The sequence below is a fragment of the Pinus tabuliformis genome, chromosome 8 (genome assembly GCF_031772625.1).
Source record: "Pinus tabuliformis cultivar Carrire ecotype Pingquan chromosome 8, CPIR1, whole genome shotgun sequence".
NCBI lineage: Eukaryota > Viridiplantae > Streptophyta > Pinopsida > Pinales > Pinaceae > Pinus > Pinus tabuliformis.
The window spans coordinates 655,276,858-655,295,702 of record NC_142294.1 but is presented as its reverse complement, the minus strand read 5'-3'; the positions used below and the strand labels follow the sequence as shown (position 1 = coordinate 655,295,702).

At 35.9% G+C, this 18,845-nt stretch overlaps 2 protein-coding genes and 1 pseudogene across 3 annotated transcripts; all 3 read right to left on the bottom strand.

Moving 5' to 3' along the window:
• Positions 1-2,870: 2,870 nt before the first annotated feature.
• LOC149237282 (cold-responsive protein kinase 1-like) lies at positions 2,871-3,913 on the bottom strand. The gene is made up of 3 exons (XM_089366800.1): positions 3,791-3,913; positions 3,500-3,644; positions 2,871-3,405 (listed from the first exon to the last, which is right to left on the bottom strand). The coding sequence occupies exons 2-3, from the start codon at positions 3,635-3,637 to the stop codon at positions 3,082-3,084; spliced, it is 462 nt and encodes a 153-aa protein (XP_089222926.1). The 5' UTR covers positions 3,638-3,644; positions 3,791-3,913; the 3' UTR covers positions 2,871-3,081.
• A 54-nt stretch (positions 3,914-3,967) lies between these two features.
• LOC149237281 (cold-responsive protein kinase 1 pseudogene) lies at positions 3,968-4,832 on the bottom strand (annotated as a pseudogene). Its single transcript, XR_016245913.1, has 3 exons — positions 4,817-4,832; positions 4,428-4,567; positions 3,968-4,333 (listed from the first exon to the last, which is right to left on the bottom strand). The product of XR_016245913.1 is annotated as a cold-responsive protein kinase 1 pseudogene (transcript).
• Positions 4,833-14,413: 9,581 nt separating this feature from the next.
• On the bottom strand, positions 14,414-17,394 carry LOC149237280 (cysteine-rich receptor-like protein kinase 2). The gene is made up of 7 exons (XM_089369218.1): positions 16,448-17,394; positions 16,158-16,340; positions 15,963-16,102; positions 15,656-15,866; positions 15,330-15,558; positions 15,039-15,183; positions 14,414-14,944 (listed from the first exon to the last, which is right to left on the bottom strand). Exons 1-7 carry the CDS (start codon positions 17,313-17,315, stop codon positions 14,621-14,623), a joined length of 2,100 nt encoding a protein of 699 aa, XP_089225344.1. The 5' UTR covers positions 17,316-17,394; the 3' UTR covers positions 14,414-14,620.
• Positions 17,395-18,845: the final 1,451 nt, after the last annotated feature.

Sequence of the window (18,845 nt, the reverse complement as noted above, 5' to 3'; positions counted from 1 at the left end):
TAGAGACGGGTATCAAGAATTTGGGTGTTGGAAAAATAAAAGACTTAGTTGAACTCCAAGCAGAGTATTTAAAGTGGGGCTCAAAGATTCTTGCACCTCACATTACAAAAATTTTCAACATCATACAACATGAGTTCCCTACAGATTGGACAACTAGTCTGACAATATCTCTTTTCAAGCGTGGTGACGTCAATAATCTCTCCAATTATAGGACCATAATGATAAAGTCTGCAAAGTTATTTGGAAGAATGCTAGAAAATAAAATCAGCAAAGAAAGAGATAAGTGTGCTAAAGGCCAAACATGATTTAGACCTAAACATTCCACAATTGATCATTGTATAACTTTAAGGCACATCATTGAAAAAGTGTAGAGAAAAATGAAGAAGTTTTTTGTTGCTTTGTTAATTTCTGAAAAACGGTTGACACAGTTCTTAGGGATAAGCTTTGGCACAAAATGAAGAAACTTGGGGTTCCTAAACATTTGAGAGCAATTGTGCATAGGTTGTACGAAAAGGTGAACGTAAAAATTAGAACTTCAACAAGAATTTCTGAAAGTTGTGCATAGGTTGTATGAAAAGGTGAAAGTAAAAATTAGAACTTCAACAAGAATTTCTGAAAGTTTTGGAAACGATATTGGGGTCAAGAAAGGTTTCCCATTATCTCCTACCATTTTTGGTTTATATATTGACAAACTTGAGGGGTGGTTAAATTTGCAAGGGGGTGATGTTATCCAAGCAAGGTTTCACATTGTATCCTACCATTTTTGGTTTATATATCGACAAACTTGAGGAGTGGTTAAATTTTCAAGGAGGTGATGTTATCCATTTGAGCAAGTTTTTTATAAGGCTTCTTTTTTATGCAGATGACCTTATTCTGGTTGCTAAATCTACTCTTTGTTTGTAATAACACTTACTATCATTTGAGCATTTTCTAGAAGGGTGGGGATGCAAGTCAATATTAGCAAAAAAAAAATTAGTGGTTTTCTCTATAAAAAGAAAACATAACTAGCATAAGTTCTACTTTGAAGGCAACATTTTGGAAGAAGCTGCAGATTACAAATACCTCAGAATTGACTTCAACAAAAATCTAAGTTGGGATGGCTGTAGCAATAGAAGAATTTTGGGGGGTTGGAAAACATTTTATGCTTTTCAAAATAGGTGTAGAGAGGCAGAGTTATGGGACTGAAAAACCACTCAAAATCTTTTTGGGCTTCTAGTGATTCTCTATGGTTGTGAGCTATGTGCGAGTAGCGTATCCTACATGAAGTGGAAACAAATTGAGAAAATTCAGTTAATTACAAACAAATTCAAAATTAAAAGTGCAGTCCTTTATGCTATTTTGTTAAGTGAAATAGGGATTGCTCCTATTGAAAAAATTGAGCCTATGGTGTGAGTCATAAGAGATTAAAAAAAAATGAGCAAATGGAAGAGGGTTGATGGCCTAAGGTTGTCTTTAATGACATATTGTGCAAAAGAAAGAAGACTTGGATGCAACAAACTAACAAATGGTTTAGTAAATGGGGTATTTGCTTGAACACGTGTCCCATACAGTAAAGAGATCAAAGCTTTTGTTATGGATAAGTTCCACAAGCTTACTTGGGATAAGGAGCTAGGGAGAAAGAAAAAATACTATATTGAAGTGTTTAATCCCACTCATAATCATCAATAAAAAGCATACATAGAGGCCAATATTTCTTGGAGAGCCAAAAATTCTTATTGTTGAGTTAAGGACTAATTCTCATCAACTCTGTTATAAACAAGGCAGTGGAAAAGGCGAAAAGAAGTGTGGGAGAAAAGAGTATGTATTTTTTGTTCTTCCGGAAAAGTGGAAATAGAAAAGCAGATCATTTTAGAATGTCAGGCCTTCAAAGACAACAGGGAAAGTTATGCATATTCTGGGTGCTAGCTCTTGGGATAAACTATATAGCGAAGGGTTTGTGGAAAAGCTGGGAGTGTTTATTCTGAGGCTTCACAGGAAAAAGACTGAATACATCAACAAGATGAAGAAACAATATGTTCCATAGACTATCTTTAGCTTCGTGGAAATTAAAATAATTTTTTTTTCCTTTCATTCTATCAAATTTTAATATATTTTAAATTATTTTTAAAATTATATATTTATTAAACTTTTAATAATTTAAAATATTTAATTTGATATATTATTAATTTATATTTATATTTTTAACTTAAATCTATATAAAATATAAGGAAAATTGATTAAACAATCTCAACACCTTCCACTATATATAAATATATATAAAAAAAGAGAGTTCTAAAATACACATGATAATTATTAGTAACAAAGAAATCATATCTAAGTCCTCCACTATATATAAATATATATATAAAAAGAGAGAGTTATATATAAAAGGAGAGTTCTAAAATACACATGATAAAAAGAGAGAGTTATATATAAAAGGAGAGTTCTAAAATACACATGATAATTATTAGTAACAAAGAAATCATATCTAAGTCCTCCATTATATATATAAAAAGAGAGAGTTCTAAAATGTAAATGATAATTATTAGTATTAAAGGAATCATATCTAAGTAGAAGTAAGACTATATCTATGTACATATAAATTTTTGTTGAGTGTCATACTCATATTTGATTCCAAGAATTAGAAAAATAGACGTAATAGATTTAATGTAAACTTTCAAATTCACATGCGGGTGAGTCATCCTAATAATTATCAATTAATTACCATCATCGAAACATTTTTTTGCTTTAATTTAAATATATTTAAACTAAACTAAAATATCTATTATATAGCACTGGTTAAACATGAAAAAGTAAAAACCACCGAATCATTTATATTTTATAATAGGATTCATATTAACTCGATTTCTATATGAGATAAACGCTCACATTTCACTATAAGAGGATAAGACCGTTGTTTGAATTGAAATATTTCGATAATGAACACTCTTTACTCCACGACCACGTGACATCCAAAGTCTAAATTCACAGGGACGATAATGCTGTGTGAAAAGATTGATAGTGCCCGGATTTGAAAACAATCACGGAGAAGATAATGCTGTCTGAGAAGATACAATAATGCCAAGAAGGATGGGCTGATTGTCACCTCGGCTCGAGATTTTCTGACGAAGGATCAGCTCCACCGTTTGATGTTTTGTCCGCCTCAATAACTCTACCACCTTGTTGGCGACGTAAGGTCGTTGTACCCACATCTACGAAAGCAGGCGCTGTGGGCGAAGGAAGATTTTGGGTCTCACTTGTCAGCATCATCACCACTCGGGACATTGAAGGCCGCAACGCTGGAGACGCTTGCGTGCACAGAAGACCAATTTTAATCACTCTAATCCCTTCATCACACGAATAACTTCCTTCCATTGTTGCATCTAGAATTTCCAAAGCTCTATCTGATTTATATAGTCTCCATGTCTGCTTGGTCAGTAAAACATAAAACAAACTTTAGTTAGCAAGCGAGTTAAGAAAATTTAGACTAAAAAAAGGACGATATCTACATGAACCATACTCCTTCGTTAAGGAAGTCCATGTCAACGGCCGAACTCTGATTCTTTCTTCCGCTCATAGTCTCAAGCAGAAGCACTCCAAAACTGAACACATCTGCTTTCTCCGTCAACTGTCCGCGAAAGGCGTACTCAGGAGCCATGTAACCTCTGCACAATCTCATACGCAATCAAATCCCCATATCCTAGCCGCCTCAAAATTACATGATCCATATTCACATATATGAGTTGTAATTGCTTCATTTACTCTATTTTTTTAAAACAGTTAGCGGGGAACCCTAGGAGAAAAATCTTACAGAGTTCCTACAACTCGAGTGCTAACGTGGCTTTGATCTACCGCAAAGAATCTGGCCAACCCAAAATCTGCTATTTTAGGTCTATGTTTATCATCGAGTAAAATATTGCTGGCTTTAATATCTCTGTGGATGACCCGAATCTGAGATTCCTCATGAAGATAGGCCAGACCACGTGCAGTTCCAACTATGATTTCGTACCTCTTTTTCCAGTCAAGTAAATGACGTTTTGTTACATCTGCAATGTATAACACACCGTCAGTATAGTAGATGTAAATTACATGCACAAGAAAACGAATCCAAAAGCCATCCAGGGATTAAGAAGGAGTAGAAACCGAATAGAAGCTTGTCAAGACTACTGTTCTCGAGGTATTCATAAACAAGTAGCCTTTCTGAGCCTTCAACTGCGCAACCAAGCAATTTCACCAGATTCCTGTGTTGAACACGACTGATGAGATTCGCTTCATTCAGAAATTCAGCATCTGCCTGCCTTGTACCCATGTAAAGCCGTTTAACTGCAACCACTCTGCCATCAGGGAGAACCCCCTACAAATAGACAAACTTCAAAATCTTATTTTTTTTCCCTCTAATTTTACAAGGTGTTGCTATTTCCGATTTATTATTATAAGAGATATCTCACCTTATAGACGGATCCAAAACCTCCATCTCCAAGTTTGTTCTCTAGTTTGAAATTTGAGGTAGCCTCTCTCAGAATGTCGTACTTGAAAATGAGCTCTGTATTCTCTATGCTCGGCTCTAGGATAGAATTATCTTCCCCACCTGCAAAAACAATTACAAGGTGTCTATTTATGTTGCACACAACCTAATCAGAGAAATCTATGTTGTTCTAAGGAGATATTATCTAATAGGATGCTTCAGATTCTGTTGGCAATAATCTTGGAGGAGATTTTATAGATTGCATTGCAGAGGGAGATCGGTCTAAATTCTGAAAAGGTATTTGCTTTCTTTTTTTAGGAATAAGGGAAATGTATGTCGACGTGAAATGAGGATGAAAAAATCCCCTCAAACGCGATTCCTCCACCATAGCTAGGATGTCTTTCTTAAGAAGGTCAAAGAAATGAAGATAAAATTCGATAGTCCAGCCATCAGGGCTAGGACTTTTATCCTTTTTGAATGAATTCATAACCTGAAAAAGTTCATTTTCAGAAACAGGCTGGAAGAAGGAATTGTTTTGTTCATCATTAAACATGGAAGGAAAAGGAGCAATTCCCATAAGATATTTTCATTGTGAATATTTTCATTCCTTTTATAGAAGGTTTTGAAGTATGAGACTGCTTTCATTGAAATTTCCTCTTGAGAGAAAAATTTGTTCTCACTGTCATTCTGAATTTTCCCAAATAAAGTTAATATCTCTTCTAGAATTCACAAATCTATGGAAAAACTTTGTATTCCTATCACCCTCCACCAGCCACAACGCCTTGCTATTCAATCTCCAAGAAGATTCCTCTATTGCTAGTAATTTGTGCCTTTTCTTTTCTTATCAACTTTATTTTTGTTAAAATTTATTAGAATTATAATTTTAAATTGTTATAATTTTAAGTTGTGTATTATGTACGTAGAGTTTTAATAAAGTAACTGGTTGAGAAAAAGTTTCTTTAACAAAACCATCTCCATTTAAACTTCACGGAACAACTAAACACATAAATCTATATTATATATAAACAAAATATTCCAAAATTTTTAAACACTTTCATACCATTTAAATCATAAAAAAATATGATTTCCCGGAGAACAATATATCACCTGATTTTAGTGAAAAAGAACAGAAAACAATAAGAAAGTTAGCAATCATTTAAACTGGGCTTATATAATTCTCAAGTAAAACACAACATGTCCATAATTGCAAAGCCGTTTATAGTTAAGTTGTGGGGTTAGTATTATAATGTATAGTATTTTGTAAGCAGGCCGTTTATAGTTAAGTTGTGGCCTTATCATAATGTACAGTAATTTCTAAACAAATGAAGTGTGGGATAGCGGAAGCATTTTGTTCAAGACTGTGACCAGTGACAGAGGTCAATCTTAGAATTCACATGGGAAACCACTGAGTGGTAAATTCATGTCAAACAACCATTGAGTACGTGAGCAACCTGGCCGACTTTCATAGGTGCGGAGTTTTAAAAGTGCTCGGAGTATATATAAAGACACCGGGATGTCTCAATCATTAGATTTGGAAGGATATCTGGTGCAGGTTTATTTAACCTGAGAGAGAGTTGCATGGGGGAGAGATCACTTGCTCCAACGGCATGTGATGCGTCGGACCGAGCAAGGTGCTTTTCAGCGGGATTCCGGCAGGTTTGGGCTCTCCGGGTAACTTTGTCCTTTAGGTATACAGGAGGAGATTCGGGTTCGTCCGATCTAAACTGGTGGAATTTTTTTTTTATTTTTTTTTAAAGAAATCTTCTTCTTCTTTCTAATAAAATTTTAAATATTTAAAATAAAAATTAGAAAAAATAGTTCACTTGCTAATATTAATCTTTACAAATTTTCTATTCAAAAGTGTATCGCATTTAAATTTTTATTAAACAATTTCAAAACTTTATGGCATTTAATTTTCTATTAAACAATTTTAGTGAAAATAAGGCTAGACATTGTCTACTTTTTCCATCTTCATTTGACATTTGTGTGTTTTTTGTTTTGACATGGGTCAACTTTAACTTAAGAAAAAAAAGGAATTATAGATCTTATTGTAAAATGGTCTATTTTGCTAAATAAAATTTGCTTATATTATTGTTATTATTATTATTATCCAATTTTAAGGTCACGGCCAAGCCACACACCAAATTGGTGTATGTGACCCCCTTGTTTATGGGACAAGGGACCCACCTCCACGCAGTAAGTCTATGAAGTCATACATACTCTATCCCCTCTGGTTTTGAATCTGTGACCTTAGATCACAAGCCAATTTGTTTAAGTTTCTCTTGAACTGGGAATAAGCAATTAGAGTAAAAAACACGGTGTGTTCAACAAAATCTCCTAAAGGGCAGAATTCTTTTGACTACAAAAACTTGTAATACCTTTAAAATGACGCTAGAGAGGCTCTTCGAGAAGGAGAAAATCTCAATTCACGACCTTCATAGTCATGAATTAACACATTTAATTCAGAGCGCACTTGCAAACTGCAAAAGACCAAAAATTAAGAAGTCTGAAACAAATTGCTTTCCAGTTAATGCTTGGTTTGACGAAGAATGCAAAAAGGCAAGGAGAATGTGGAAAGAGTCAAACAAGGATAGCATAAAGCTCAAAGCTTACAAGCAGATATTAAGAAAGAAAAAAGATCGATTGCATGGTTTCCAGGAGGGAATAACAAATCTTCCTTGGGAAAAATAATTCCAAATTATTTTGGAATGAGCTCCAACCGAGAAAGATGCAAATTGAAAATAGTATTACAAATTTTAAATGGTTTGCCTATGCAAGATAATTCTATGAGCAGAATCCCAAGGTTGACCCTCCCCCCTTGGTCAACACTATTACTAAACTCTTCACGGTGCAAGAGGTAGAGACGGGTATCAAGAAGTTGGTGTTAAACACACATGGTCAGCAAGAGAAATATGAAAGGATAAAACATGACAATACATTTTTATTAGCAACTGATATACATTTATAGTACATTGTTGTGACCGTTGGGTTTCACATCCCAAGGTCTCTTGGACTCCTTTTGTCCATTCGGCTTCCACACTAACCCATTGAGGATTAGGTGTCCAACATTCCCCCCCTTAATCTGAATGGTTATGTATGAGTCCAAGAAGAGAGCTGTAATACAAAATGTGCAAAAAATGCATGGCAGCACTAGGCTGAATGTGCTCTATGAAATGTTGGTATAAAGGGCGGTGGTTTAAGGATGACCACCAACACTGGAACGCTTAGTGCAGTTCCTGGAACTCTTCCAAAACTGGCAAGAAGCTAAAGTCTTCTGCTAGAGGAAGTGCTCCTATTGTTTTGAAGAGGGAAACCTTCAACCATGAAAGGGAGGTCTCACCCCGCATAAAAGGGAGAACTTCAACCTGAAAAGGGAAGTCTCAACCTGTGATGGTTTAAGGATGACCAACAACTCTGGAATGCTTAATGCAATTTCTGGAACTCTTCCAAAACTGGCAAGAAGCTGGAGTCTTCTGCTAGAGGAAGTGTTCTCAATTTTGTTCCTGGAATTCTTCCGAAACTGGTAAGAAGCTGAAGTCTTCTGCTAGAGGAAGTGTCCCAGATTACCAATTGAAGGCATGTTCACAAGCATCTTTGTCTCTGGCTACAACTCTGAAACTGGTGTGGCAGGTTGTGGCTCAGGCTCGCTTGATGTGACTTTGAAGCTTGTAGATGACCATCATTTCCCCCCCTGTCAGATACAAGGTGAGAAAATGGAGAAAACTCAACTGCAAGACTGTTCAATACTCTCGAACAAGTTCTGACATGTGTTTGGAATATCTTCTTGGCTGTTGATGCCCATTGCCAAGAAGCGATCCATCCAAGATGAATCTTTGTTCTTACAGGACGTTTGTTTCTGAAGCATCTGTGTGAAGAATGGTTGGTTTTATGACAATGCTTACATGGATGAAGATCAAAACAGTGATCTTTCAGATGGCCAACTCGGTCACAGTGTTGGCATTTCACAATCTGCTGCTGTTGTTGTTGTTGCTGCTGTGGAAGAGGGGCAGAGTCTGGAACAGCTGAAGCTGAACTGTCATGAATGAATCCAGCACTCTGAAACTGAATGGGCTTTGAGTAGTCTGGAATATGAAAGGACAAGTCCTTCTCATATCCACGACCAGTTCTGTGCGTGTTGTGGACAAGCTGTTCCCAAGGTCTGATGATGGGCTTGGGAAGTGCAAGCTGAACTTCTGCATCTGCATGTAACCTTGCTGCTTTATCTGAATGAACTGTAACATTATTGACTTGCTACTGATGGGTTGCAGTCTCAACGTTCTAAACAGAAACAGGTTCAGAATGATGTCTATTTTGATGTAGCTCTTCTTGTTGTAGCTGTGATTCAAGCTACAAAAAATCGATCTTTTCCTGTGCATTATATAGGCAGGTCTGAATGTCACAGAGAGTGTCTTTGTTGATGTTTATCTTCCCATCAACAGTGGAATATATCAAGGTATTTAATAAATCTAATACATCACTAATTAAAGCCATTTTCACTTACAACAAAAGAGTACTGAAACAACTCTGCCTTTTTTTTTTTTTGCAAACAATTCTTCCCGGTGTCCAGATCTTTGGAAAATTACAAAATTACAAAATATTTCACAATTCTTCTAGGCGTCCAGATCTTTGGAAAATTACAAATTAAAACCCCAGAAATTTAAGACATGCAAAACCTCTTTCTTTAATACAACGGCGCAGAAACTTCGTTTCGTCTAGCAAAACCTGTAAATAATAGCGACGAACTGGCCCCCAATAGCAGTAAAACCCTGTCAAAGTTTGTTGAGCAAAAGACCAAACAACACAGAAATTGCGTCGAAGTGGAGTTTTCCAAAACCAAAAACCGTCTCCGAATGTCTTAAATGGAAGATCTAAGGCACATAAATCATACTTCAGACTGATAAAATGCAAGGAGCATTACCATAAGGAAGGCCATGACACCAATACTTGTAGATTTCCAGAGCTTTCCAACATTCCAGATACTGCACAGGTCACTGAAGGTTCATTGATTTTGTAGCATATGCTGAGCACTTTCCAACATACATAAGAAGAACACAATCCTTATTGCATATCAAATTTACATTGCATGGTTTCCAACATGTATTATAAAGCATATAACACTATACTATTCTTCAATGCTATCACCATACCATTCGACCATGAAAAGGTTGAAGCTTATTAGGAGTCAATAGACCAGTGGTTTGAGCCTCCCTTCAATTCAATCAACAGTCCTCCGATCGAGCCAGAGACGCGCCATTGCTGGTCTTGTTTTAACAAGAATGGAGATATATACAAGTGCCTAGATGCTAAAACAGGGCTGAGACCTCAAGAATGGTATCAATCTGCAACATTTATTCGGTACCAACTTATCGAAATTGTCTCTCTTTGGGCATGTTTTTGATGCTCGAAACAATTGCTAGTCCATAAATTGAGATGATAAAAACATGCGCGAACTGCGGTAGAATGTTAAAACATGTTGCTGCTGCTACTGAAATGCCGTCGGCACCATTACAAGGAAGATACCTTACTTTTATTTGTTAGACTTGTTCATGGTGGTCACGCGTCTCATAAACAGATGAGAAGTAGAAGAAATGAAGATGCCAACATAGCTGCTTTACGAGCGCAAGTGAAAACACTTTGCAACGAGAATCAATTGAATGAGGCTTTGAAGATGATGGAGGGCACGGGCATTGCTATTGACTTTGATACCTGATCTGCCCTGAGCATGCCTTCAGAGTAAGATGAGAAAAGCCACTAAAAGTTAACACACTCACTGCCCTTAGTCGAGGTGCGGAAATGAGGCCCCTAACAACCTCAAATAGAATATGACAACCTCAAACGAGCTATTGAAGTCATTGGAAGAATAACTCAGCTTCTAAGTGCCTCGATTGTGTATACCTCTTTTCTGGTGATGAATTATCTTGGAGCACAGTAAAATGGCTGCAATATGAGATTCGTTGATGAACAATTCTCAAGATTTCTTTTGTGGCTTCACAACAAAGACCATATGCTTAATTCCAAAGCTCATATTTTCCATCACTTCATTTACAGCCTTTCAAAGGCTTTTCAACGCACCAAAAAAACATATACCATGACTTTCAACGTTCATGGTTTATCAACGCACCGAACAACATGTTTCCCGGAGTAATACATTGTCATATGCCACACCATACGCTGTCATATGCCACAGTTCAATGATTATAATATAATATGTATACCTATAGCCCAATACATATGTACACCACTGCTCTTTTACAATGACCAATTTCAAACAATAGATACCAGAGATGGAGTGCAGAAATAATGATAATGGCTCATGGGTCTCGATGGAGCTTCTCAATCGCATTTAATACTAAGCCATGTATGTCCACCATCCACAAAATCCAACATCAATCCATCGTTTTAATTTCTCACATGAGTCTTATACACGCAACAAGATCTTCCAAGGAAAACTACCATGCATTCAAGCATCAAACCATCACACGCAACATTCAACCAGATTGCAGACTCCTCTCTGTGGCGATGATTCAGATTTATGATGAATCAATAAAGGCTACCATGCATCTCTATCGTGAGTTCATTGGACTATATTGAAATTTGGACAGATTTTTGATAGAGGCAATGGATGTATTTCAGCGTTAGGTCAGGGGCATAGAGAAAATAGGGAAAAATTGTTAGGAGTGAGAGTGGCAAAAGGATGTCAAATTTGGACATGTGAACCTCAGTATGAGGGAGCGTGCACAGTGGAGGGAAGTACCAAAAATGGTCCAGGGTCACCGCAAGTTACATCAAATTCACCCTTGCTTTTACTTCGCTAACGACATGATGCATGTGCATTTACATCGTACTACTGACAAAGGCGTAAATATTCTACAATCAGGTTGGTGGAACACTAACTTGAACCCTTCAAATTTCAAACCCAGGGACAACGTTTTTGGTAGCAGTCGAGAAACATGGTATAAAATAAAGTTTCAGATGGCGTGGAGGCAGAGTAATAGACACGTAGTGCTGTGAGAGAAAATAAGGAGGAATGATTCTGTAGGGGCCGGTATAGCTGCAACAATAGCATAATGGAAGCAAAGGAGTTACAACTGAGCAAAAATTACCTTTGGCGGATAGGCAAATTTAATTTAGCTTCAACGAAATTCAGTAGTGCAGGTCAGTGGAACAATAATGAGTCGCAGGGGAATAATGAGTCAGAGCTGCCAGGATTCTCTATTGGTTAGTGGGCGCAGAGAACGCAGCTAAAATATGGCTGATAGGATTTCAGAATAGAGAATTTAAGTCGCAGATTATTATGACTGAGCAGATTTAGAATGGCAGAGAGAGGCCAAAAATGGCACTGGAGAAATGACAGGTTGCAGCTAAAATTTAGCTGAGAAAATATTCCTGAAATGATCTGCACATAAGGGCCATAAAACAAATGGCTCAAAATAATTATGCAGGGCAGGAATACGCCTGCTCTGATACCATGTTAAACACACATGGTCAGCAAGAGAAATATGAAAGGATAAAACATGACAATACATTTTTATTAACAACTGATATACATTTATAGTACATTGTTGTGACCATTGGGTTTCACATCCCAAGGTCTCTTGGACTCCTTTTGTCCATTCGGCTTCCACACTAACCCATTGAGGATTAGGTGTCCAACAATTGGGTGTTGGAAAAATAAAAGACTTAGTTAAACTCCAAGCAGAGTATTTAAAGTGGGGCTCAAAGATTCTTGCACCTCACATTACAAAAATTTTCAACATCATACAACATGAGTTCCCTACAGATTGGACAACTAGTCTGGAAATATCTCTTTTTAAGCGTGGTGACGTCAATAACCTCTCCAATTATAGGACCATAATGATAAGGTCTGCAAAGTTATTTGGAAGAATGCTAGAAAATAAAATCAGCAAAGAAAGAGATAAGCGTGCTAAAGGCCAAACATGATTTAGACCTAAACATTCCACAATTGATCATTGTATAACTTTAAGGCACATCATTGAAAAAGTGTGAGAAAAAAATGAAGAAGTTTTTTGTTGCTTTGTTAATTCTGAAAAACGGTTGACACAGTTCTTAGGGATAAGCTTTGGCACAAAATGAAGAAACTTGGGGTTCCTAAACATTTGAGAGCAATTGTGCATAGGTTGTATGAAAAGGTGAAAGTAAAAATTAGAACTTCAGCAGGAATTTCTGAAAGTTTTAGAAACGATATCGGGGTCAAGCAAGGTTTCCCATTGTCTCCTACCATTTTTGGTTTATATATCGACAAACTTGAGGAGTGGTTAAATTTGCAAGGGGGTGATGTTATCCATTTGAGCAAGTTTGTTATAAGGCTTCTTTTTTATGCAGATGACCTTATTCTGATTGCTAAATTTACTCTTTGTTTGTAAGAACACTTACTATCATTTGAGCATTTTCTAGAAGGGTGGGGATGCAAGTCAATATTAGCAAAAAAAAATTAGTGGTTTTCTCTAAAAAAAGAAAACATAACTAGCATAAGTTCTACTTTGAAGGAAACATTTTGGAAGAAGTAGCAGATTACAAATACCTCAGAATTGACTTCAACAAAAATCTAAGCTGGGATGGCTGTAGAAATAGAAGAATTTTGGGGGGTTGGAAAACATTTTATGCTTTTCAAAATAGGTGTAGAGAGGCAGAGTTATCGCACTGAAAAACCACTCAAAATCTTTTTGGGCTTCTAGTGATTCTAGTGATTCTCTATGGTTGTGAATTGTGTGTGAGTAGCTTATCCGACATGCGGTGGAAACAAATTGAGAAAATTCAGAAGCTTTTAATTACAAACAAATTCAAAATTAAAAGTGCATTCCTTTATGCGATCTTGTTAAGTGAAACAGGGGTTGTTCCTATTGAAACAATTGCTATGGTGTGAGTCATAAGAGATTTTAAAAAAAAATGAGCAAATGGAAGAGGGTTGATGGCCTAAGGTTGTCTTTAATGACATATTGTGCAAAAGAAAGAAGACTTGGATGCAACAAAATAACAAATGGTTTAGTAAATGGGGTATTTGCTTGAACACGTGTCCCATAAACAGTAAAGAGATCAAAGCTTTTGTTATGGATAAGTTCCACAAGCCTACTTGGGATAAGGAGCTAGGGAGAAAGAAAAAATACTATATTGAAGTGTTTAATCCCACTCATAATCATCAATAAAATGCGTACATAGAGGCCAATATTTCTTGGAGAGCCAAAAATTCTTATTGTTGAGTTAAGGACTAATTCTCATCAACTCTGTTCTGAAACAAGGCACTGCAAAAGGCCAAAAGAAGTGTGGGAGGAAAGAGTATGTATTTTTTGTTCTTTCCGAAAAGTGGAAACAGAAAAGCAATTCATTTTAGAATGTCATGCATTCAAAGACAACAGGGAGAGTTATGCATATTCTGGCTGCTAGCTCTTGGGATAAACTATTTAGCGAAGGGTTTGTCGAGAAGTTGGGAGTGTTTATTCTGAGGCTTCACAGGAAAAAGAATTCTACAATATACATGATAATTATTAATAACAAAGAAAACATATCTAAGTCCTCCACTATATATAAATATATATATAAAAAGAGAGAGTTCTAAAATATAGATGATAATTATTAGTATTAAAGGAATCATATCTAAGTAAAATTAGTAGTAGAAGACTGTATCTATGTATACTATATTTTCGCTGAGTGTCATACTCATATTTGATTCCAAGAACAAGAAAAATAGATGTAATAGATTTAATGTAAACTTTCAAATTCACATGCGCGTGAGTCATCCTAATAATTATCAATTAATTACCATCATCGAAACATTTTTTTACTTTAATTTAAACTAAAATATCTACTATATAGCACTTGTTAAACATGAAAAAAAAGTTAAAAAACCGAATCATTTATATTTTATAATAGTATTCATATTAACTCGATTTCTATATGACATAAACGCTCACATTAACTCGATTTCTATATGAGAGAAACGCTCACAATTCACGATAAGAGGATAAGACCGTTGTTTGAATTGAAATATTTCGATAATGAACACTCTTTACCACACGACCACGTGACATCCAAAGTCTAAATTCACAGGGACGATAATGCCGTGTGAAAAGATTGATAGTGCCCGGATTTGAAAACACTCACTGAGAAGATAATGCTGTCTGAGAAGATACAATAATGCCAAGAAGGATGGGCTGATTGTCACCTCGGCTCGAGATTTTCTGACGAAGGATCAGCTCCACCGTTTGATGTTTTGTCCGCCTCAATAACTCTACCACCTTGTTGGCGACGTAAGGTCGCTGTACCCACATCTACGAAAGCAGGCGCTGTGGGCGAAGGAAGATTTTGGGTCTCACTTGTCAGCATCATCACCACTCGGGACATTGAAGGCCGCAACGCTGGAGATGCTTGCGTGCACAGAAGACCAATTTTAATCACTCTAATCCCTTCATCACACGAATAACTTCCTTCCATTGTTGCATCTAGAATTTCCAAAGCTCTATCTGATTTATATAGTCTCCATGTCTGCTTGGTCAATAAAACATAAAACAAACTTTAGTCAGCAAGCGAGTTAAGAAAATTTAGACTAAAAAAAAGACGATATCTACATGAACCATACTCCTTCGTTAAGGAAGTCCATGTCAACGGCCGAACTCTGATTCTTTCTTCCGCTCATAGTCTCAAGCAGAAGCACTCCAAAACTGAACACATCTGCTTTCTCCGTCAACTGTCCGCGAAAGGCGTACTCAGGAGCCATGTAACCTCTGCACAATCTCATACGCAATCAAATCCCCATATCCTAGCCGCCTCAAAATTACATGATCCATATTCAGATATATGAGTTGTAATTGCTTCATTTACTCTATTTTTTTAAAACAGTTAGCGGGGAACCCTAGGAGAAAAATCTTACAGAGTTCCTACAACTCGAGTGCTAACGTGGCTTTGATCTACCGCAAAGAATCTGGCCAACCCAAAATCTGCTATTTTAGCTCTGTGTTTATCGTCGAGTAAAATATTGCTGGCTTTAATATCTCTGTGGACAATGTGAGATTCCTCATGAAGATAGACCAGACCACGTGCAGTTCCAACTATGATTTCGTACCTCTTTTCCCAGTCAAGTAAATGACGTTTTGTTACATCTGCAATGTATAACACACCGTTAGTATAGTAGATGTAAATTACATGCACAAGAAAACGAATCCAAAAACCATCCAGGGATTAAGAAGGAGTAGAAACCGAATAGAAACTTGTCAAGACTACTGTTCTCGAGGTATTCGTAAACTAGTAGCCTTTCTGAGCCTTCAACTGCGCAACCAAGCAATTTCACTAGATTCCTGTGTTGAACACGACTGATGAGATTCGCTTCATTCAGAAATTCAGCATCTGCATGCCTTGTACCCATATAGAGCCGTTTAACTGCAACCACTCTGCCATCAGGGAGAACCCCCTGCAGATAGACAAACTTCAAAATCTTATTTTTTTTCCCTCGAATTTTACTAGGTGTTGCTATTTCCGATCTAATTTATTATAAGAGATATCTCACCTTATAGACGGATCCAAAACCTCCATCTCCAAGTTTGTTCTCTAGTTTGAAATTGGAGGTAGCCTCTCTCAGAATGTCGTACTTGAAAATGAGCTCTGGATTCGCTATGCTCGGCCCTAGGATAGAATTCTCTTCCCCACCTGCGAAAACAATTACAAGGTGTCTATTTATGTTGCACACAACGTAATCAGAAGCGTCTTAGATCCTTAACAATGAATAAGTTAGCTGCAAGTTCAGGACCTCCGGTTCGATAAATCTCCTCCGGAGGTTTCAGAAGAGAGCAAATATTCCACTTCCAAAGACCTATGACTGCAATTAATACAAACGTAGCGGCTACTACTCCCAGACTTATACCCAAGACGCTAGGTTTCTTGCCTTCTGCATATTTACACAAAAGTGTCAGTAACCAGTAATCTATGTTTTAGTTAAGCAGAAACAAATGAAATCCTACAAAACCCGTGTATTCCTCGAGAAAAAAAAATTACCAGAGGACGCGGGAGGACTTTCCCCTGGTGGCGACGGTAGAACGGTAGCGTTGAAAAATTCATAAACCTCGTAACGAAAGTGGCAGTTCCGAGATCCGAACTGTGCCCCAAGAGCTCCAGGTTGGCAACCGTGGAATATATTTTCGTAGACATAAGTCAGGCAGGACCCGCAGTTTGTCGGCGACAGATCTCTCCAACACTGTGCTAAGCTGTAGATATTCTGCGTTGAATTAGAAGGGGAAGCGACTGAATCTACGGCGAAAAGATCGGGGCTCTGTGCAGCTTTAGCGATATCATTCAAGAAGAGGGCGCTCGCAGCAGTTGTGAACTGCTGTGGCTGACCGCTGTTCTCAGTGTTACAAAGAATAATTCTTGTTGTTTCCTTCGTACTCTCAATATCGTTGTAAAAATTATGATCGTCGTACCGCAAGAAGCAACCGTCTAATTGAACGAAACCAGAAGTGTTGTGACAACCCTGAACGAGATTTGCTTTAGCTTTGGATGCGCACTGTTTGCAATCGGAAGAACCTAAATCTCCCCTGCACTGGACAAGCCCGTAAACAGTACTACTGTTGTTTTGCCCTTCAACACTAGAAATATTGAATCCGGTGGCATCAACATTTTTCACCAGCGAATCCAAAAGCTTGTTTAGGTTAAGCTGAAACGCGCTCCCGTTTGTATATGTATAATTTCCGCTCTCCTCACAATTGCACCAAACGATAGAAGTCTCCGGGTCAGCTGCTGCGAAGCGTATAGGTGTACACAGAGAGAGGATGATTAAAACGCTTCCCATTAAATCATTTTTCATCGCCATCGCCATACCCACCTTGTTCGTGCCCCGCCCCGGTCTGAGCAGACGGAATGACATAGAAGGAGGTACTCCAAGAATCAAATCCCGTTGTAAAATTCAAAATGTAGGTTCATTTTATTAATAACTTACATTTTAGTGCAATCACATTCATAAATAAAATACGGTAACTTACCATTTTTGTTGATATAAATATATAACATTTTTCTATCCATTTATAAAAAAGGAAAGATAAGGTCAATATACATTAAATAAATATATAGCATTTTCTATTCATTTATAAAAAAGGAAAGATAATGTCAATACACATTAAATGGGATGGAGTGGGCATTGTAAATAGGATATTTTGTTAGTGGATGCGCGACTAATTTGCGTGGAAGAAGACAAGCACTGAAATAAATTTGCGTGTAAGTGAAGAAAACCTATAGTCTTCCCCGTGCGTATGTTTCTGTCTCCATTAAACACAGCGACGCACTGTGACCCGCTACCCACTCTCCACATAGTGTCGCGTTGGTAGCTGTGGCAATCAAGTCTTCCACAATGTCAATTTCCATTTTATTGATTTAATAGTTGCAGGAATGTTTCCATTTCAGTAATTTAAAAGTTGCAGGAATGTTTCCCTTTCATTGATTTATTGGTTGCGTAAATACATGTATGTTTGTTATGCACATTATTTTCATTTTTTGAGCAATTGTAATTTACATTTATTTTAATGGGTAATTATTAAGTTTTAAGAAATCAATTTTTTTTTTATGTATATTATTTTTTTTAATATAAAATTTGAAAAAATAGTAGACATAAATATTTTTTATTTCTTTATAATATTTGATAAATTAGTAGTAAGATAGATTTATAATAATTTTTTTATAATTATATGTTATTTTTCATTATTGTAATTGTATTATTGTAACTGTATTAGTGAATATTTTATTATTATTATTATTATTTTATATCAAAAATTAAATAAATTACATGTAATTTTTTTAAGTAATTAAATTATTTTATTTTTAACTGTTTTTTCTTTTTGACTATTAAAATATTTTACTAAGCTCATTATTAAAAAATTATATATATATGTTTAGTTTAATAAATGAAATGACCATTTTTAAGACATTTTTTCTGGTTATTTTTAACTAAAATTCTAAAGAGATTTTTAAAAACTTGAATTTAAGTTGTTTAATCTGTAAAATTCAAGTAGCCTATGGGTTTTTTCAGGGTACTAAATCTATTTATGTATTCAAAAATGTATTTTGAATAACAAAAAATCACACTCTTACTTGAAATTATATCCTCCATAATTTTTTTTATCTCATATATATATAATTTATTTAAATTATATTTTAATATTTAAGAAATAGAATTTTTTATTTTGTTTTAATTATTTAATAAAATAAATATTTGAATATTTTATTTATTAAATTGAAAAACGAAAATAATAAATATTTTACAAATATCTTATAATAGAAATAATGATATTAACAACTAACTAAATTACATAATAATAATATAATTATTAATATTTTATAAAAAATTTAACTAAATCTATCTAAATTTATATAATCATTTTTATTTTTATTATATTCATTATTA